The 23087-nt window shown below is 38.5% G+C and overlaps 1 protein-coding gene across 1 annotated transcript in view; it reads right to left on the reverse strand.

Annotated features, from left to right (window-relative positions):
* Positions 1-23087, reverse strand: part of MDN1 (midasin AAA ATPase 1) — a 173275-nt gene that overhangs the window by 125269 nt on the left and 24919 nt on the right. Inside the window, exons 9-15 of the mRNA XM_044000235.1 lie at positions 22554-22668; positions 11998-12191; positions 8400-8481; positions 4659-4754; positions 2539-2651; positions 148-296; positions 3-63 (exon numbers count right to left, since the gene is read on the reverse strand). Coding sequence (XP_043856170.1) covers positions 3-63; positions 148-296; positions 2539-2651; positions 4659-4754; positions 8400-8481; positions 11998-12191; positions 22554-22668 — 810 coding nt within the window. The remainder of the gene's footprint in view (positions 1-2; positions 64-147; positions 297-2538; positions 2652-4658; positions 4755-8399; positions 8482-11997; positions 12192-22553; positions 22669-23087) is intronic.

The following is a 23087-nucleotide window of genomic DNA, read 5'->3' on the forward strand; positions in this document are numbered from 1 at the left end:
ACCCGCCAAGCAGATCTGCTGTATCACTCTGTTGGTTCATGTTGACAACCCTCAAACGGTGACCTTCAAAGAACACATGAAAAAAGTGGTTACCACTTGAAAAATACATCCTATGAGCACAGAACCATCTTCAAGCTTGCTTATTACCTGTAATGTGAGCCAAGTACTGGACAGCAGAGGTCTTGCCAGTGCCTGTCTCACCAACCAGTAAAACTGGCTCCCCTTTGCTGACACACACAGCAAGCTGTTCCATCAGTATAGAGGCTGGACGAGTAGCAGCAAAAGTGAGCTTCTCCCTAATGAGAAAAAGTGGACAGCAATGGTGAAAAACAGAGGCCAGCCTGGAGGACCTGGGTTTTGTCTAGACTGGACAACTTGTGAAGCACAGCTCCAAGAGCTCTATATAGTATCAAGAGCCTTTATTAAACTTATAGTCACCTTATAGCTTCCAGTGCCAGCTCTGCCACTGACCTGCTATTGGACATCAGGAAAATCCTTCAACCTCTGAGCCTCAAGTTCATTTTTTTTTTTCCGGCAAGGCAATTGGGCTTAAGTGACTTGCCCAGGGTCACACAACTAGAAGTGCTACTTTTATAAAAGAATACTTTCCCAACAATATCTTACTCAATGACTACAGGATCATCATATTTATAGCTGGAAGGGACCTTAGAGGTCATTGTCTAGTCTAACTTTCTATTATAGAAGAGGAAACTGAGGCCTGAGAAGTTGTGACTTAGCCAAGTCTACCTAGCTAATAAATTGGAGAATTGGGATTTAAATCCAACTCTACTGACCTTAAATTCAGCATTTTCCCCAAAGCAACACAATGATTTGTGAGGACTCAGTGCACACCAGGTGAAATGAAAAGTGCTTTTATATTGCCCTGGGAGACCTTTGAATTCTTTAATCAGAATCTGAATTTGAACACCTTTATTTAAAGTCACAGCCTGATTTACAGATGAAGCATATTTAGCTTCATGAGGTGCTACCTAGAGTTGACCTTGTCTATTCTATCTTTGACCATCTACCTACTCTATTGCTTTTAAAGGGCATCTGATACTTTTTCTTGTTCTTGACTTTGAACTCTGCCTATCCCTTTGCTCTTTTAGGTCTGTTCCAACAGATGGAAACTTAGATATTAGCTTCTGATGCCTGCCATATTTTTGCTCTTTGGTTCTATTTAGTCAAACCTGAGTCAAAAAAAAAAAAAAGGTAGGAGTTATTTTCACACAAACACAGAACTTCTATTAAGGGGGGAAAATTGAAGAGAAAAGTACCCCAATTTTCTGTTTGACATAAAAGCTATTTTCAAATCACGCTAACAAGGCAACAGACTTTTATCAATAACTGATAATGAACCTTCCCCAATAATTGCTTTCCTGAATTTGGTCCACCTCAAACCCATAAACCACAGATACACTAAAAAACAAAACCCCACAGAACAGTGAGTAACCATGCACTATCACAAAAGCACATTCTAGTTGACAAAGAATACTTAAATGTTACTAATTTTTTTGGAGGGTCCAGATTTGTGATTTCATTGGTGTAGGGAACTCCTTGATGTTGGTTCCACTGATGCCAAGCAGCAATTCCTCTGCCTTTCCCTTTTAATATACTGTATACTGCTTTACTTCTTTGTTACCTATCATGTGAGCCACATAGCCCCCACATGAGATAGATGGTGAAAGTTATTTTCATCCAAATTTTATGGATGAAGAAAGCCCAGAAAGATGGGATGGATGATGTCTAGGGTGACAAAAGTCTTCTGGTTTCGGCCTCCTGTGATATTCCCACCACCTCCTGCTCCTCTACTGTAAGAAGGAATAGGTATCCATGGTAGAGTGGCAAGAACACTGTACTAGGAGGCAAAACACATGGAACCAAGTCTCAGCAAAATGGGGCTTTTAATATTAAGCAATAGGGGGCAGCTAGGTGGCGCAGTGGATAGAGCACTGGCCCTGGATTCAGGAGGGCCTGAGTTCAAATCTAGCCTCAGACACTTGACACTTACTAGCTGTGTGACCTTGGGCAAGTCACTTAACCCTCATTGCCCAACCAAAAAAACAATAGTAAGCAACAGAATGAGCTGCACATCACCTCTGCCTCCCAGAATGCCACAAAAGCAAGCTCCAAGAGGCTCAAGCACTGCCCTCCACAAGTTCTGTCCTCATCCTTTTACCTACTCCCCCTTCCCAAAATTACCTTGTTTAGGCTGTACGTATTTGCATTTATTTACATATCCACACATTGTTTTTCACCTTTCATTTTAGTCTTTGTTCCCCTATTACCTCCCACAGTACCTGGTTCATAGTGTTTCTTTAAAAAGGTTTACTGACCAACAACAGCAGCACCTACCTCACAAAATGGCTGTGGGAATAAAATAAGAGCATGGAAAACACTTAGTAAACCAGAGACTTACAGAATTCAGCTCTTAGATTTAATGAAAATGTAGTAGGGGGTCTTGACAAAACCAAAACGATGGATGGTTAGAACCTCCATTCAAAAACTGGCAGTTTTACAAAGAGGAGCTGACTTTACCTCTGGACCTGGACAGCTGGACTCTGTATGCGCAGCAGTCGTGCTCTGCCCACCTCCACTTCTAATTCATTTACCACGATCTCTGGCTTGTAAAGCTGACAGAAGTACTCAGCCTGTGGGGAAAAGGGATTGTGCTTCAGATTAAACTTCCCCTCCATTTCCACAGCCACTACGCTCTGGTTATCTAGGATATTACCATGAAACTCGCTCTCAAGTAGTATTCTTGCTATATCTAGCTCCAAAACAGACACATGGCCCATAGTGATGAGTGGAGACCCTCTGCTCTGAAAACTCTAATGGTGTTTTCTCAGGCCTAGTCCTTCTTGAACTCTCTGCCACATCTGACCCTGCTGACCATCTTTTCTAACTCTTTCCTCTCAGGGTGTTTGTGAGTGTACTATCTCTTAATTCTCTTCCTACCTTTATAACCACTCCTACTCAGTCTCCTTTGCTACATCTTTATCCATGTCTTGCCCAATCGTGTGTGTCCTTCAAAGTTGTCCTAGGCCTTCTTTTCTCTTCTTTTTATTCTCTTTCACTTGGTGATCTTATCAGCTCCCATAGATTCAATTATCATGTCTACGTACATAATTGAAACTATAAAACTAGCCCAGGTTTCTCCTGAGATCCATTCACACATCACCAAATGCCTATTGAACTTTTCAAACTAGATGTCCCATAGGCAACTCAAACACAAAATATCCAAAACAAAATTCATTATCTTTCACCTCTCCTACCCACAGTCCCCCTCCTACAACAGTTCGTTCCTTCGGAACTTTGCTATTACAATAAAGGATATCGCCCCTCCTCATCACTGAGGTTTGAAATCTTAGTGTCATCCTTGACTTCTCATTCATGCTCACCCTGTAGCGAAACCTTGTAATTTCTTTCCCCATAAAGTCAATTATACACATCTCCTGTGCCCACTCACTCAGCCATCATCTAAGTTCAGAACCACATTTTCAACAGCCTAGACAATCCTTTCTCTCTAATCCACCCTCCACATAGCTGCCAAAATGATTTTCCTGAAGCACAGGGGTCTGACCATATCACTCTCCTACTAAATGAAATCCAGTGGCTCACTTAGGATCAAATATAATCTGATCTTTACCTCATCCTTTTAACAGTTCTATTTGTGTTTGTTTTATATTTTGCAAAAATTTTAGTACCAAAGTACATGCATATAATTTGTAAGTAATCAAAAACACACATACACATACAGAAAGCAGAAGGATATGCTCAAAAATTTTATACTAAGAGGGATGCTGGATGAAAAGGACTTAGAGACCACTGTTCTAGACTAGACTGTTTTCCTAATTGGAGATTTCAAGATGATCCTTATAAAACATTTTTCTTATGTCTCTGTCCAAAAATCCTGAAAAACTGCCCCATACTTAGCTCTACCACAAGGCCTCAATGGAAAACAGCACCAAAAGGAGACAAGGAACTTTCTGGAACCAGGACCACAACTCTTGGCCAAATGATTCTCATGATATCATACCAGAATAGTTAGGATTCCAACCTCTAGGTGCTCAGGGAGTGAAGTTGGTTCATCTCTTTTCTTTGGATACTCTTATAATCATTATCTATCACTTTTCTAAGCACCCAAAGATATAAAAATTACCTCATTCCCTGCTCTACAGGATTATAAAACCTAACATAAACTATGCTTAGGGTAGAAGTGACTAACTAGGGGCAGCTAGGTGGCGCAGTGGATAGAGCACTGGCCCTGGATTCAGGAATACCAGAGTTCAAATCTGGCCTCAGACACTTAACACTTACTAGCTGTGTGACTGTGGGCAAGTCACTTAACCCCAATTGCCTCACTAAAAAAAAAAAAAAAAAAGAAGTGACTAACTAAAACACAGATTAAAAATACAAAAACCAAGAGTGGATAACAAGGCATATACTTGGTAGGTAACAAATTACATTTTAAGAACATAAACAGAGGTATATATGATGACCAAACTGCCTGACACAGATATAGGAAACTCCATCAACAATTCAGAAAAGTTTAGGGGGCAGTGATGATGCAAAAGAGACACTTGGCAAACTAGATATAACAACTGCACATCAGAACTGATTTAAATAAAGATCACAACAGGAAGTTCAAGGCTCACCTTCTTCTTGGAGATATTTAACTTGCTCCCAATAATCTCTGCCATCTTCAGTCTGCTTGATTGCTTAGATAGCATTGCTGTGAAGCAATCCAGAGCCTGTCAAAGATAAAGGCAAATCTTTAACCCTTCACTGAATGTGAAAATAAAAATTAGTCTTCCACAATCACTGTTCAAGGATGTGATTATAACAAAGGAAATCTTATCTGAGAAGAATAACTGATTCCTTTCATTATTTCATGCAATCAAAATGTACTCAGTATCTAACATGAGGCATGATGTGAGGGGAATGAATGTGATAGAAGACATCTGTTCTCTATCCTAAAGAAGGTACCATTTAGTTAGTGAGACAACATATGACAACAATCCAGAAGATGAAATGACAGGTCTAAACAAAAAGATAAATAAAACCGTCAAGAGTGGAGACAAGTACCTTGAGGCTTGAAGAGAAATAGAAAAGCTTAAAATAGGCAAGGAAGGAGGGAATTACAAAATTAACAAGATGAAAAGGAATAGTCTAGAAGCAATAAGATTTCCCCCTGACTACAGGTATACCCCAACTGACTCTAAGAAAGCTCATCTTTTTACGGATCATAGCAAGAAAAAGCCTAAATGCTACAAAATTCTTAAATCTCTTTTTGTTTTTTTGGTTTTTGGTGAGGCAATTGGGGTTAAGTGACTTGCCCAGGGTCACACAGCTAGTAAGTTTCAAGTGGCTGAAGCTGGATTTGAACTCAGGTCCTCCTGAATCCAAGGCCAGTGCTTTATCCACTGCGCCACCTAGCTGCCCCCTTAAGTCTCTTTTTAAAAAATTTTTTTTAGTTTTATTTTTTCCCCATATAAATATTTTATTATTTTCCAGTTACATGTAGAGATAGTTTTCAACATTTGTTTTTATAAGATTTCTTGTTTCAAATTTTTCTCCCTCCCTCCCCAAGACAGCAAGTAATCTGATATAGGTTATATATGTACAATCACATTAAACATATTTCTGCATTAGTCATATTATAAGAGAAGAAGAGCAAAAAGGAAAAAACTTTAAAAAGAAAAACAACAAAAAAAACCAATAGAAATAGTATGGTTCAATCTACATTTAGATTCCACAGTTCTTGTTTTTCTGGATTTGGAGAGCATTTTCCATCATGAGTCCTTTGGAACTATCTTGGACCACTGTATTGCTGAGAACAATCAAGTTCTATTACAGTTGATCAGCACACAATGTTGTTGATACTGTGTACAATGTTCTCCTGGTTCTGCTAATCTCACTCATCATCAGTTCATGCAAGTCCTTCCAGGTTTCTCTGAAATCCACGTGCTCATCTTTTCTTAAAGCACCATAGTATTCCATTACATTCATATACCGCAACTTGTTCAGCCATTCACCAATTTATGGGCATACCCTCAATTTCCAATTCCTTGACACCACAAAAAGAGCAGCTATAAATATTACATCTCTTTCAATTCAGCTCAAAGAAACTAGTGCAATACAGTGAAAAAGCAAGCAATGATCACAAATCCCCATAATCACTACAGTTGATAGATCCAGAAGGAAACAAAGTATTGTTCAGGTTTACAGTATTCAAGAGCAGTCCAATATAATTCAATAATGTAGCATTTAAAAGGGTTTATAGTGTTCAATAAATGCAAGAACACAAATTATTGGGGTAAGGACTCAAGTATGTGACAAAAACTGCTAGAAAACTGGGAAGTAACAAGAATAAGATCAACATTTCACACCATATTCACTAATAAGCTCCAAAAGCTTAAGTAATGTACACACACAAAAGGTCATGTTACAAATAAATAGGGAAATTGTGACCAAACAAAGGCTAGAGAGAGGCATAGATAACAAGAGATAAAATGGGTTTGATTATATAATGTGACGATTGGAATGACGCCACCTGCTGGAGACTTACTGTAGAAGAGTTCCGCCCATGAAGGGAAGGTCTTTGAGGGCAAGACCAGGAGTCTTTTCTTTGGCATGAGGAAGTGATGTGGGCGAGTGGGAGGAGGAAGGAAGAGACTGGCGCTCAGTCTCGCTCTCTTTCCTGAGGACGCTGGTGGAGAGGGGAGCTAGAAATGTGCTCTCACTTTAATAGATAGGAATATAGGCCTTTTCTTCTCTCTTTATCAAATTCTTATTCTCCTTAATAAACGCTTAAAAGTCTAACTCTTGCTAAAGCTTATAATTTATTGGCGACCACTCATTAGATATTTTAGACAGACTAGCTAGAATTTTAGCCCTTAACAATAACAAAAATAACTCAACTGGAAAAATATTGTTGCAGGAGATTTTCCTGATAAGGGTCTGACTTTCAAGGGGCTGCTAGGTGGCACAGTGGATAGTGCACTGAGCCTGGAGTCAGGAAGATTCAGCTTCCTGAATTCAAATCTGGTCTCAGATATGTATGGCCTTGGGCAAGTCACTTAACCCTATTTGCATCAGTTTCCTCATCTGTAAAATGAGCTACATAAGGAAATGGCAAACTACTCCAGTATACTTGCCAAGACAATTCCAAATAGGCCCACAAAGAGTCAGATAGGACTGAAAAATGACTGAACAACAACAAATTAAAAGGTATATATGGAATATTCAAGAACCATTCCCCAAGAGAAAAATTGTGATAATATGAAGTCATTCTCATCTCTCAACAACCACATGAAAAAATGCTCCATATCACTACTGAAATTACTCTAAGACTCCATCTCACATACATTAGATTAGCAAAGATGACAAAAATGGAAAATGCCAATTAGTGGAAAGCATAAAAACAGACATATTAATAAACTGTTCAAATTGTGAACTGGCCTAGGTATTCTGGAAAGCAATTTGGAACTGTACCCAAAAAGCTATAAGCCTCTACATACCCATCAATACCACTACTAGACATCTACCCCAAAAAGACAAAAAACTAATACACCTAAAAAGAACATTTATAGGAAACCTTTTTGTCATAGAAAAGAACAGGAAACAAAATGAGTATACCTGAGTGGTTTAAAAAATGGTGGTATATGACTATAATGAAATATTATTGCAGCATATGAAAGAATATATCAATACCTGTACTAGTATCTTCTCTAAACTTACCTTCATCTACCTTATATATATATATATATATATCTTATATATGCCTATTTATGCCCATTATATCTCCCTGTTAGAATATTAAGCTCCTAAAGAGCAGTTTCTATTTTGACTTTGTATTCTCAGCCCTTAGCACAGTGCCTAGAACATAAGAGTTTAATAAATAAATGTTTGCTGATTGATGGATAGTAGCTACCTCACAGAGCTGCTGAGACACAGGTGAGATAATGTACACAAAGTGCTTTGTAAACCTTAAAAATTTTATATAAATGTCACCTGTCATAATTATTAGAAAGTGCATTATTAATTGTTTAGCTTTCTTTTCATTAACTTTATTTCATGTTTAAATATCTCCTTATAGGCTTATTTCAGAGTAGGATGTGTACATTTATTGTTTTATTTGACAGTTATTATACTTCTAATACATTTTAACAGGAGTGGACCCATTTTTAAATGCTACATTTCTACCCCCAATCTCTCTAAGGTAACATTAGTTTTAAAAGTAAAAGAGACACCATGTGCACAAAAGAACAAGCTTGACAGCAGATGAGAAGAAGAGGCATGGGGGGATAAAGCTTTAGACAGATGCATGAAAGAAAAGAGACAGATGGAAATTATGTAGCACAAAGGAAACAAGACTTCAGAGGATTACAGCTTACCTCCTGAAAAATATTGAGTGATGTAGATGAAGAAGAACTGTCAAAGCTGTAGGAAATCCTGTTACACCAATTCAGTAAATCCCTAGGAGGAGAAATATAGAAAGTAAGCAATGATGAAGAGGATGAAACAGAAGGGGTGGAGAGGCTTTCTGTTTCCCTATTTATTCAACTCAGCTCACATAAGCCATTTAAACTAAAATTGAAAAGTATCTAACATGCTCGATGTATGATTTTTTTAAAAAGCCCAACAAGCAGAAAGAACAGGAAGCTGTCTTGAAATGCTCTCAAGGCTTCCAAGTTTATAACTTAGCAGGAACCAGGAAGCTGATGAAAGTTTATAGGTCCACTCAGGGAGTGAGGCCCCATTCAACTTTCCCCGACCCAAACTTCTTTTTTTTTTTTTAAATAGGGTCTATGTTTTATTCATCTTGTTGTCTTTTAACAGTGCCTTTCACATAGTCAGCACTAGATAAAAACAACAAACATTTATTTTATTTTTTCCAGTTACATGTAAGGGTAGTTTTCAACATTCATTTTCATAAGATTTAGAGTTCCAAATTTTTCTCCCTCCCTCCCTTTCCTCCCCCCATCCACAAGACATCAACCAATCTGATATAGGTTATATATGTACAATCCATAAGTGCTCTTTTTATCAGTTCTTTCTATAGTATGCTTCGCCATTAGTCCCTTGGGATTGTCTTGGATCACTGTATTGCTGAGAGTAGTTAAGTCATTCACAATTGCTCCTAGAACAATACTGCTGTTGCTATGCACAATATCCTCCCAGTTCTGCTCACTTCACTATACATCAGTTCATATAAGTCTTTCCAGGTTTTTCTGGTAACATCCTGTTTGTCATTTCCTACAGCATAATACCATTCCACTACAATCATATACCACAGCTTCTTCAGTCATTCTTCAATTGATGGACATTCCCTTGATTCCCAATTCTTAGCCACCACAAAGAGCTGCTATAAATATTTTTTGTACAATTTTCTCCCCTTTTCTCTTTTTCATGATTACTATTGTTAACTGTTTCCCTCCATCCTATTCCCTTCCCCATGATATTTACTCTATTATCTATCTTCTTTCACCCTATCCCTCTTCAAAAGGGATTTGCTTCTGTCTGTCCCCTCCCCCAATCTTCCCTCCCTTCTTTTGCTCCTCTCTCTTTATCCTCTTCCCCTATTTTCCTGCAGGGTTAGATAGATTACTCCACCCAATTGAGCGTGTATGTTATTCCCTCCTTGAGCCAATTCTGATGAGTATAAAATTCATTTACTGCCCTGCTCCACCATCTCTTCCCCTACTCCATAAACCCTTTCCTTTCCTATTTCTTTCATGTGGGATTTCACCCCATGCTACCTCTGCCCTTCCCCCTCACCCCTCAATTTAACCCTAAAGATATCATCATGGAGCAGCTAGGTGACACAGTGGACAAAGCATCCACCCTGGACCCAGAGGGATCCCAGCCATAACCCAGTCTCAGACACAAGACAGTCACCTACTGCACAACCCCAGCTATGTCCCCCAACTCCAATTTTTTATGGTTCTCTAGGGTATTGTATTTGAAAGTCAAATTTGCCATTCAGTTTAGCCGAGCCAAACTTCTAATCTGGAACCTGCGGTCCCTTTAGTCTGATCTTCAGTAGACAATGAAATGAGAGACACGGTGCTACCATACCTTAGAGTACATTTCCAACATCTAAAAGCAGGGTCACCTATCAGCTCAGACAATCAGGAACTGTTCCATCTACATTCCCAAAACCCAATCCCCAGCTGAAGGAATGTAGAAGGAGGGAGTCATAAATGATCCTTTCCTCTCAGATGGCTAAGTAGTGCTATGTAATTAATTTAAGTTCTAGACCTATGAAATAATACTAACAACTCCAAAATAGCTTCCCTACACTGCCTAAAATTCTTGTCATTTGCTTCATCAGGTTACCAACAGTTAAGCAAACGTCTTCCATTTAAAACTTGTCATGCATAAATTTAATAACTTTGTTCTTATAGTACTTAGTATTAAAGGGATGGGAATTTGGATTCTGTTTTTAGAAGGATGAATCCACAAGCAGATCATTTGAATATAGGGTACTTTTTAAATACAGGTTCCAATGTTTGTTTGTTTTTGTGGGGCAATGAGAGTCAAGTGACTTGGGGTGGCTAGGTAGTGCAGTGGATAAAGCACCGGCCCTGGATTCAGGAAGACCTGAGTTCAAATCTGGCCTCAGACACTTGCAAGTCACTTAACCCCAATTGCCTCACCAAAACAAAACAAAACGAGAGTCAAGTGACTTGCCCAGGGTCACACAGCCAGTAAGCGTCAAGTGTCAGAGGCCAGATTTGAACTCAGGTCTTCCTGAATCCAGGGTCGGTGCTTTATTTAGGCACCACCTAGCTTCTGCCCCCCCCCCCATATGTTTTTTTTAAATTTCCCTGTAAATCATTGGGACAGGGGTTTTTAACCTGAGGTCTACAAACTTGCTTTGGTTTTTTTTTGTTGTTTGTTTTTTGTTTTGTTTTGTTTTGCGGGGCAATGGGGGTTAAGTGACTTGCCCAGGGTCACACAGCTAGTAAGTGTCAAGTGTCTGAGGCCAGATTTGAACTCAGGTACTCCTGAATCCAGGGCCGGTGCTTTATCCACTGTGCTATCTAGCCCCCCCACCCCTCCCCCCAATATGTTTTTAACAGGAAAATTTGGAGAGCCAGGCACTGGGCAACTGGTGGCTTTAGAGAGAGGCAGTCACACAAATGGAAACAAAAGTGACAAACATCATTTGCCTCCCAATTTGAACTTGGGAAAGCTTTGTTCCCTGGCCTCTCCATAGAGACAAAACCAAGCAATGTCTTTATTCTCCCAGTCCAATAGGCTGCAACCCCCACAACCCTCAAAGAGTAAGCCATGAACAATAACCTGAGGGAAGCAACATGAGAGTTTTGCAAAGAGCCCTGTATACTGGTTGTTGCTTAATGCCAGAATAATCCTGGACAAATCATTTTATACTCTCTGAAATTCAGAAGATTTGGTGTTGACCCATAAAATGAGGAGGTTGGACTAGATTAGGGAGTACATAATCATTTTTGCATCTCAGCCTGGTGAAACATATGAACCCTTTCTTAGAAAGTTTTTAAATAATTAAAGGAAATGCTGTAATTTTTCCCATCCAAGGTAAGGGACCTCCTGAAATCTATAAGACTCCTTTATTTGTCCTTGGACCCCAGGTTGAGAACTCCTGGACTAGGCAATCTCTAAGGTTTCGATGACCTAACTTCAGTCGGGACAGGTCCAGGGGCTAACTATAACAATAAAAAAGTACACAAAGAGAAATCTTATGTCCTGTTCCACTACTTAAAGATTAAGAAATAATAAATTAGTTATTTCCACGATCTTAGCAATAGACTAAAAAAGTCTTGTATAATAAAATTATCTTTATCCTGCATTCCCTATGAGCAACTGTTTTGTTGTTTAGTTGTTTTTCGGTCATGCCCAGCTCTTTGTGACCCCATTTGGGATTTTCTTGACGGAGACAGAGAGAGAGAGAGAGAGAGAGACCCTCCATGACCCCATGGAATTGACTGATTAAACCACATTCAATACCGTAGAGATAATTCTCTTCCTTCAAGGCTTGGACTTTTGTTGTCTCCTCTGGCTTCTGAGACATCCATAGGTACTTCCTCATTTCCATTACAGTTGTTGCTTCTAGACTGATGTTTATCTCCAGTAAGTTTTAAATATATATCTAAAAGATGATCAGTTGCAGTTGACAGGCTGGGATACCTGCTCTGAAGAACCTGACAGGAAAAAAAAAAGGCAAAAAAATTTTTTTAAGAATTAATGACCGGGGGCGGCTAGGTGGCACAGTGGATAAAGCACCGGCCCTGGATTCAGGAGTACCTGATTTCGGATCCAGCTTCAGACACTTGACACTTGCTGGCTGTGTGACCCTGGGCAAGTCACTTAGCCCCCATTGTCCCGCAAAAAAAAAAAAAAAAAAAGAACTAATGACCTCACAAAGTTCTCACAAAGAACTCAAAGAAAAAAACACATATTCATGCCAATTGGAGTACCAAGATGTGAGTTTTCTCTATCTAGAATTTCCTTCATTCTTCCTATTACAGTAACACCTCCTCTATGATCAGGAATTCACAATATCTCAGCAACTTCCCCTATCCAAAAATCAACAATCTGACCTAAGAACTGAAAAGTAAAGCAGAAAAGCCCTAGAGCTTCCAAAATGTCATGTATTTCCTATCATACGACTCACAAATTTACTCATAGAGTAAGAGGTCCTTCAGGCCCAAACACAATTCTGACATAATAATTTCGTTTTTCTGCCCATAACTGACAAGAATTAATAGATCAGAAAAAGCAACATGGCATATGCCAGACACTAAAAGTAATTAAAAGCACTAGCAACAAGGGAAGAGACAGATAAACATGAAAAGCCATAAAAAGAATACATAACAATTTGGAGTTATTAAACAGATGAATGAGGTCCTGAAATCATTCACTGTATGATAGTATTTGTAAAAGAATAACTTGGGACAATTTGCCCCCCCCCAAAATGTTTATATTATGGTCTGAATGTGGTTATTTAATATAAAGGAATTGACCAGTTATCCCAAATTAGCTATATGTATGTGCTGAAACCACAGGCTGGTCAGAGTAAAGAACAAGCTCAATACCAAAACTGAATAACAACAACAAAAAAAATGATATGGCAACCAAATAAAAAAATTTTTTAAGCTTGCTGAAAATTGGAAATAGAAAAAGAAACATGTATACAGACTATCATCTTTTCTGAGGTGAAGTGTAATATAAAACAATCACCACGATAATGAGACCAAGAGGATAAACAGATAGATAGAAATCACATCAGCCAGTAAACTCATGATCTCCTATACCATCCAATTAAGCAAGTAATCAGTAAGCATTTATTACCAGGCTAGCTATGTGCCAGGTACTGTGCCAAGCACTGTGACCATAAAGACAAAAGCAAAAACAGTCCCTGCCCTCAGAGAGCATACGAAAGAGTAAGACTGTGTCATACAAAATAACTACAAAGTAGATGCAAAGTAACAGATGGCAGCAGGTTGGAGAATCAAAAAGGCCTACAAAAGGAAAGATCTCCTACAGAAGGCTGCGCTTATCTGGAAGTTTTTTGTAGGAAGCCAGGGATGCTAAAAGGCAGAGAAACAGCATTCTAGATATGGGAAACAACTATTACAAAGGCACAGAGATAGAGCATTGCAAGAATGAGTAAAAAGACCGGAAAGATAGAAGGATCAAGGTTGTAAAGAGCACCACATGGCAAAAAAAGCAGAGTCTATATATGATGCCAAGACAAAAAGGATTCACTGGAGTTTTTTAAACAGAAGAATAGCATGATCAGAACATACATTCTAAGAAAACCACTTGCAGCTATGTAGAAAATGAACCAAAGAGGGAAGAGACTTGAAGCAGGAAGACTAATTATAACTGAAGACTACTACAATGGTCCAGGCAAGAAGTGTTCAACAGAATTAGGGTGGTGGTTATGTGGAAATATGATATCCATATATACATTGTAAATATTTGCCCACCTGTTCATTTTAATTTTAAAGACTGCTTTTTGTTGTATAAAATTATTTTATCTTTATATAATCAACTTCATCAATGTTGTCATTAGTGGATTTTTGTTATTTGTTAATTTCTATTGCTAAGATAAATGTAGTATTCCATTTTCATGTAGTTTTTTTTAAACCTCTAATTGAATGAGCTGATGAAAATTTATCATGGTGTGGTGAGAGATATTTTTGTAGTTCAGTCATTTTCAGTCGTGTCTTAATCTTTGTGATCCCTTTTGAGCTTTTCTTGGCAAAGATACTGGAGCAGTTTGCCATTTCCTTCTCCAGCACATTTTACAGATAAGGAGAATGAGCTAAACAAGGTTAAGTGACTTCCTCAGGGTCGCACAGTTAGTAAGTGCCTGAGGCCAAATTTGAACTCAAGAAGATGAATCTTCTGGACTCCAGGCTCAGTGCTCTATCCACTGCACTACCTTGCTACCTTATGAACTCATTATAATGTTTTTAAATGTATAATATAAAAAATATAGTATTAAAAAGAAAATAAATGATATTAGAAGTCATAAAAGTATATATATATATTTAGAGTTCATGGAGTAAGGGAAGAAATAAGCATTTATAGAATGCTTACTCTGTGCTATGCACTTGATTAAGTGCTTTTTACAAATATTATCCCTGGGTTTAATATTTAACAATAGGTTTCATTTCTGGATCCCCTATTCTGCTAGGCCAAGCTATTTTTCTATTTTTTTCCCAGCAGCCATCAGTTTATTTTATAATTTTTATCACGATATGTTCTGCGATTTGGTATGGCTAATCTTGTCATCAGTTTTCTTTTTCAGAGATACTGTACCTTTGTCCAACTATTTTTCCACATGAGTTATGTTGTAATTTATACATTTCTTGGGAATAATCTATTGATATTTTGATTCACAGTGCATCAAATCTGTTATTTTTTGAAGTATCAATTTTTGCTAAATCTGCTCGGCCTAATCTTGAACAGGGTATGTACCTCCATTTGTTCTGCCAATATCATTTGAAATTGATTTTTTTACAAGTCTCTATTATATCCTGATAAATTAATATCTGAATATTTTCTATATTTTATCATTATTATCAAGAATATTTTTCGGGGGCAGCTAGGTGGCACAGTGGATAAAGCACCAGCCCTGGATTTAGGAGTACTTGAGTTCAAATCCGACCTCAGGTGCTTGATACTTATTAGCTCTGTGACCCTGGGCAAGTCGCTAAACCCTCACTGAACACCCCCCCCCCAAAAGAATATTTTTCTTTATAACAGTTTCTCTTTGTTGGTGGTGATACATAGAAATGAAGGTGAATTTTATAGGTCTATCTTGTATTTCTCTATTAAAGTAATTTACTCACAATATGGTGAATAAAGTATTTATTATGAATTTATGATATGTCAAGTACTGTGTGCTAAGCATAGGAGATCCATGAAAACGATATGGTCCCTACTCTCAAAGAGCTTACAATCTAATTAACAGGGGAAGACAAAACATAAAAAGGAGCTAGAAAACAGAGGACCAAGTAAATGGTGGGGAGGTAGAACAGCCCAGAGAGTGAGTTGACTTGGGCAAGGAGTAGAATGGCTGGGGGCCCCCATGAAATTGTGGTGCCAGGACTGTAGCCAAGAATTCTATAAACAGGAAGAGTAACCCTCAAGGCAGAGCCATTTAGAGGTGGTCACAACAAAATGGTGGGGAGATAGAGCAGTCCAAAATGTGAGTAGAATGAGTTACATAGGGAGAAGTATGCTGGATTTGAAGTTAGAAGACCAGAAATGAAATTGTGGTTCTCCTAGATAACCTTGGGCAAATCACAACTTCTCTTGGCCTCAGTTGTCTCATCTGTAAAATGAAGGAGACAAACTAGAGGACCTCTAAGGTCCCTTCCGAGTTTCTAAATCTATAATCTAACAAGTATAACCCATATCTGATTTCTTGCCACCTCAGGGAGGGGGGAAGGGAAGAAGGTTAAGAGGGATAAAAACATTTATTTTAAAAATAAATGAATGAATCTATAATCTATTACTTTTTACTGATTTGTTTTGGGTTTTCTAAGTCTACAGTCATGCCTTTTTAAAAAGCTGAATTTTTTTTTAATTAATGAAAATCTGTCTTCCTACCTCCCCCTACTCATTCAGAAAAAAAAGGAAAACAAAACTCATTACAAAAAAATGTATTGTCAAGCAAAACAAATTCCTACACTCTGAGGCCATCACCTCTCTATGCATAGCATATTTCATTATTAGTCCTCTAGAATCATAGCTAGTCATTGCATTGATCAGAATACTGAAGAAGTCTTTCAAAGTTGTCTTTACAATAATTCTGTTAAATAAAGTGTTCTGTTTAGTTCACTTCACTCTGCACTAGTTCATGAATCATCCTGGGTTTCTCTAAAACTGTCTCCACTTTATCATTTCTTATAACAGACAGTAATTCTAGTACATTCATTTGCTTTATGAATGCAATCAACCAAATGACATTCACAGGGCAAAGCCCATGAGGAAAAGAGAGAAGCACATACCAGGCAGATGAAACTACCACCATCTTGACCACCACATTCCCTCAGATCATATTGGAGACAGACCAGGACCCTGAATGTCTTGGAACAATGCTCCTAGTTCAGTGTTAAATGGTTCAACATCAGAAACTGATATGATCTTATCAGTGGAAATGATATTAAAGAGGAGGAGTTACCTTTCCTGAGCTGCTGCTACCCCCTAAGCACTAATGAGCCTTTCATCTGACTTGGTGGCTGAAACTTCCCATATGGATCGTTTCCATTTCTTGACTGTGAGTTCCTTGGACTATTGTTATCCCCAGAGCTTAGCACAGCATTCTGCACATAGTAAGTGCGTATATAAATTTCTGCATTGCTGACCTTTATTCCGTTTTATACTTCATCGATATGGTTAAGATTTCCTAAACTTTCAGAGATAGGAAAAGTTTAGCCCTATTTAATAGAGTTCTTAAATGTGATCCCTTCTGGGCCAAGATGGCGGAGAGGAAGCAGCAAGCTGCCTGAGCTCTCCTTCTGTTCCCTCAAAACGAACATTAAATCAAGCCTCTGGACGGATTCTGAAACTACAGAACCTGCAAAGAGACAGAGAGACACAGTCCTCCAACCAGAGATAATTTAGAAGACTTCAGGAAAAGGTCGGTCTGACTCGAGCAAAAGGGAGGCCCAGCGCAGGGCAGCAACCCAGTGCCGAGGGGGTCAGGGCAAGTCAGCAGGAGCTGCGGGCCATAGCCAAACAACTGAGGCCCCTGGAACATGGTTCAAAAATCTGGTGGCCAAGAAGGACAGTGGAAAAACCTACCTGCACCGGCCAAGAGGGCCACGAACGGGTCAGGTGGGATCAGACGCCGGGGTCCGGCGCCTGACTGGCTGAGCACAATCAGACAGGAAGTGCAGGGCGGGGGATCTCCACACACCATAAAGGCCTCAGAGTAAAAACCCGGTCACACAGCACCTATACCCCTGCACAAGAAGCCCAAAACAGGGACCCTGGTGCCCCGAGAGCAGACCTCAACTTAAAGAATAAATAAATAAGCTGCAATAATGAGTAAGAAGCAAAAAAAGAGCCCTCTCCATTGAGAGCTTCTGTATCAATAGGGAAGAAGCCAACACAAACTCAGATGAGGACAATAGCCTCAAATTGCCTACATCTGAAGCCTCACAAGGGAAGGTGAATTGGTCGCAAGAACAAAAAGCCTTCCTGGAAGAGCTCAAAAAGGATTTTAAAAATCAATTGCGGGGCGGCTAGGTGGCGCAGTGGATAAAGCACCGGCCCTAGATTCAGGAGTTCCTGAGTTCAAATCCAGCCTCAGACACTTGACACTTACTAGCTGTGTGACCCTGGGCAAGTCACTTAACCCCATTGCCCCGTAAAAAAAAAAAAATCAATTGCAAGAGGTAGAAGAAAAAATGGGGAGAGAAATGAAAGCAAAACAAGAAAACTATAAAAAAAGAATCAGCAGCTTGGAAAAGGAAGCACATAATTTCACTGAAGAAAACAAAGCCTTAAAAAATTCATTTGGCCAAATGGAAAAAAAGGTGCATAATCTCACTGAAGAAAACAATGCTTTAAAAATTAAAATTGGACAGTTGGAAGATAAGGAATCCATGAGACACCAGGAATCAGTCAAGCAGAATAAAAAAAAAGAAAAAATAGAAGAAAATGTGAAATACCTCATTGGAAAGACAACTGATCTGGAAAACAGATCGAGGAGAGACAATTTGAGAATCATTGGACTGCCTGAAAGCCATGACCAGAAAAAGAATCTAGACACCACATTCCAGGAAATTATTAAGGAGAACTGCCCTGATATCATAGAATCAGAGGATAACATCATCATTGAAAGAATCCACCGATCACCTCCTGAAAGAGACCCCAAAAGGAAAACTCCAAGGAATATTGTAGCCAAATTCCAGAATTATCAGGTGAAGGAGAAAATACTCCAAGCAGCCAGAAAGAAGCAATTTAAATATCATGGAGCCACAGTCAGGATTGTTCAGGACCTGGCAGCTTCAATATTAAAGGACCGCAAGGCTTGGAATATGATATTCCGGAAGGCAAAGGAGCTTGGATTGCAGCTAAGAATCTATTACCCAGCAAAAATGTGCATTTTCTTTCAGGGGAAAAGATGGACATTTAATGACATTGGGGACTTTCAATCTTTCCTGGTGAAAAGACCAGAACTGAATAGAAAATTCGATCTCAACATACAAGACTCAAGAGAAGTTTAAAAAGGTAAACAGAGGGGGGAAAAAAAAAGGTTACCCTATGAGGTTAAACTGTTTATATCCCTACACAGGAAGATAATACTCATAACTCTTAAGAACTGTAAATGTATTTGGGCAGAGAGAAGGACTTTATATAGAGGGTATAAATATAAATTGTCTCTGATGTGATGATACAAAAGAATTAAGGGGTTAAAAAGGGAGTCTATGGGGAGGAGAGGAAAGGGGAGGTGGAATGGGATGAATTATATCATATGAAGAGGTGGAAAAAAACCTATTACAATAGAGGGAAATAAAGGAGGGGGGAACATTGTTTCAACCCTATTCTCATTAGATTTAACTCAAAGAGGGAATAACATATACGTTCATTGGGATAAAGAAACTTAACTCATTCTTTAGGGAAACAAAAGGGGAAGGGAAAGGGGGGGACTGATAGAAGGGAGGAAAAAAGCAAGGGAGAAAAGGGTAAAGAAAAGAGAGGGGGGGTGATAAAAAGGGAGGGCAGATCGGGGGAGGCAGGGGTAAGAAGTAAAACGTCGGTGAGGAGGAATAGGGTGAAAGAAGGGGGGGAAGTACAAAGGGGGTAAATAGAATGGAGGGGAATAGACAGCAATAATAACTGTGAATGTGAATGGGATGAACTCTGCTATAAAACGGAAGCGAATTGCAGAGTGGATTAAATGTGATCCCTTCTGGTGTTTTACCTTGACATTTATTTTTTTCAAATACTTTCAATTATTATTTTTGATAAAAAAGTTTTTGTATCTTATCCAAGTCTTTCTTTACTTATAATATATGACCACATAATTCTTTATTTATCTTGTTTATAAGATTTATTATGTTGTTCCTGGTGTTAAATCACCCAACCATTCCCTTTATTCAATACATAGAAAAAAAAGCATAACCTAATGAACAAGAGTATAGCATTCCAGTGCAAAGAGCATTGGAATTTGGAGTCAATCAACCAGCCAACAACCATTTCTTAAGTGGCTACAGAGTGTTAAGCACTGGGGATAGCAAAGAAAAAAATAAAATAATTACTGTCCTTAAAGAGCTACTCATCAAGGTCTTGCCAATCATCTATCAATTTGGAACACCTGGATCCAGATCTTGCCTCTGCTACTTACTATGTGATATGGGCAACTCATTTTACTTCCATAGGCATCAGGCATCAGTTTCCTTTTCTGTAACATGAGCAGATAGACTATAGATGCCTTTTATCTTCCAGCTTTATAATATTATCACCATATAATTCACAAAGACCTACACAAATGAGTAATTATAGCACTGGGTACAAGTGCCAAACAGAAAAAGGAAAAACTATTCAATATTCTGACTTTTTAAATAATCAAACAAAGACTTTACGATAATTTATTTCACAATTGGCAATCTGCTTTCACAGAGGGAGTATTGCCTTCAAGAGTTCCCTATACAAATGAGAATACAGGTCTAGACAAAAGAAAAATATATACACACACACACACACATTTTTTCACTAACCATATTAATTGTCCTAACACCCATTTTATTTCACTTTGGGGCTCAGTATTCTCTATCTACTGGCAGCAAGTTTTCACTCTTAAGAATGACATGACTGCATTTTTTTCAAAATGCAGTTTTCATTTTCCTCATCTTGGTACTTAAGCAAAATGGATAGTAAGCTAGTTCTCAGGTTCTCAAGATAAAAGGCTTCTTCCTTCTTGAAGCACATGATTACTGGTAGGATGAGCAGGTTTGAGACAGCATGCCTTTGTATTTGTCATGACTTCAATAAAAGCAGAGGACAAAGGATAAATTTTCATTTGCAGTGTTAACAGACATGAGAGCTTCAGTCAAGCATTTATTCAGGAGAGAAGTATTAAAATTTATTAATATAAAAACACTTAAGAATAACTGCTCAACTCTCTTACCAAAATTACAACACTTAAGTACATCATACAGAGTGTTTCACACTCTGTCCATGAGGGAAGGAGAAATAAAATCTAATAGAAAAGGGGCAGCTAGGTGGCGCAGTGGATAAAGCACCAGCCCTGGATTCAGGAGTACCTGAGTTCAAATCCGGTCTCAGACACTTGGCACTTACTAGCTGTGTGACCCTGGGCAAGTCACTTAACCCCCATTACCCCGCAAAAAAAAAAAAAATCTAATAGAAAAGCATACTGTTCTTGATATCACTTCAATGCCAATATGTGGGCAAAGGATATAAAATGCAGAGAGAAAGTCTTTGTTTCATTCCCCCACCTCTCACTTTCCACTCCAACAAATTACCACATGCATAAGACTGAATAAAGCAATGATTACACATAGTAAACTAGTAATTCAGCAGCCTACAAAGTTAAAATTTACAATTAAGAGAACCACCAAAAAAAGTGTAATGTGGCTATAATAGTCACAGAGCACTTGAATCTGAGGACCTTAAGGCATATCCAATATAAGACTCTTCAATGAAAAAGTGAGAAAATTGAGGCCCAGAGAGGTTATGCAGCAGATTGCATATGTGTGTTAAAGCCTAGTCATCTGAGATATCCATTTCCCATATTTCAGTAGTCATTCTAAAAATACATGTGCTTTAAAAAAATAAAGCGACTTTATTTTATGTCTTATGTGTAAACATGGTTAATTATCTGACACAACATAAAATATATTTCCTTTGCTTTTTATCACACTCTATATCCAATGTCATTTTTATCTTTGCTGTTAACATTATTAGAATACTCAAAGGGGGGACAGCTAGGTGGCACAGTGGATAAAACACCAGCCCTGGATTCAGGAGGACCTGAGTTCAAAATCCAGCCTCAGACACTTGACACTTACTAGCTGTATGACCCTGGGAGAGTCATTTAACCCTCATTGCTCCCCCCACCCCAAAAAAAAGAATACCCCAAGGGCTGGAAATTGACCTTTTTATATGGGGAGAGATCAAAATTTGGGGGAGGAAAACAAATGTTGACCATAAATGAATGAAAAAAAACATGTGAGTGCATACTATGTGTAAAGCAATGTGCTAAGTGCTAGAGATACGGAAAAAAAAAAAATCAAGACAGGACAGAGGCCCTGCTTTCAAGGAGCTCACTTTCCATAAAGGAACATAGTTCACACAGAAGGCTCCAGCTGCAAACCAAATTATGGGCTTTAGTGTCATTTCCAGATATAAAAAACCTTTCCATTTCTGATGTTGAATCATTTTGATAGTGCCAAGGACTTTGATGGTGAGAACTTTCTTGTCTAGGTCTTCTGTAGCTGTAGCTATCGTGGAAGAGGGAGTATCTAGTACCTAGAAAGACAACTGCTATCACATCCTCACAAGAACTACCTCCTTGGATGATGGCTGCAGAGGCCAGCCTGGAAATGAGAATAAGTAGTATGGAGGATGCAATCCAGGTTCCTGTACTTACATGCCCACAGGTAGCAGCTAGTTGGTGAAGAAATGTTGGGCCCCTTCTCCACAAGGGTTGGTACCCCAGGGACAGATGCAGTGGCCAGGCTGGATGTAGGGCTGGTGTTCTAGAAGAACCTGATCTCCCTAGGGTTTGGGAGCTTGGGGTTCTGGGTTGTTTACATTTGGGTCTGCGGGGTTTAATGGCAGTGGTTTGACCCATCTAGCCAAGGCCACTTGCTATCTCTTCCTCAGGGTGCTATGCTCTTTCAACTATAATAATGAAGCATAAAACCCAGAAATATGTTCTTATTACTCTATTTCTAAAGAGATGAATTTAAGAATTTAGTCCATGCAGGTGTGCTAAATATCTTAATTTTAAAGTCACGGTCAATACCATGTGACAGATAATGTGACATTAATTTAAAATGTAGACATACCTCTTTCAGTTCTGTCTTATCCATGTTCTCCATGTGAATTCTGGTCCAATATTTGTCTAGCAAAATAGCATGGCTATTGTGGGGTCGGTACCAATTTCCTGCACAGCCCAACAACCTAAATAATAAAATAAAAAGCAGAAAGTCAAATAGCTAGCTAGCATATTTAGCCAAATTTGATGTGGTTCAAGTTATTAACTCTTTAACTTCAGTTCTAGAACTTATATATTTCTCTCAAGACTTAATTATCTATTTTTTCTCTCTTTGAAAACTACTCCTACAACTAACAATATTTTACCTTTAAGTAATGTTAAAATAGTTAGAAGAATGGAAAAATATCATAATATAAAAGTCTGACTGAAAGGGTTCCCATGTGAAAATAGGCATTTTAATAATAAAGTGTTGGTAGCCCTGCAAATTGATGTAGACATTTTGGAGAATAACATGGTCATGTACAGTAAAGAGCCACAAAACTGATCATATATTCTCAGCTAGAGATTCCTCTTCTAGAATTTTATCCTAAAAATGTCACAAAAA

This window comes from Dromiciops gliroides, chromosome 4, assembly GCF_019393635.1.
Source record: "Dromiciops gliroides isolate mDroGli1 chromosome 4, mDroGli1.pri, whole genome shotgun sequence".
In the NCBI taxonomy this organism is placed as follows: Eukaryota; Metazoa; Chordata; class Mammalia; order Microbiotheria; family Microbiotheriidae; genus Dromiciops; species Dromiciops gliroides.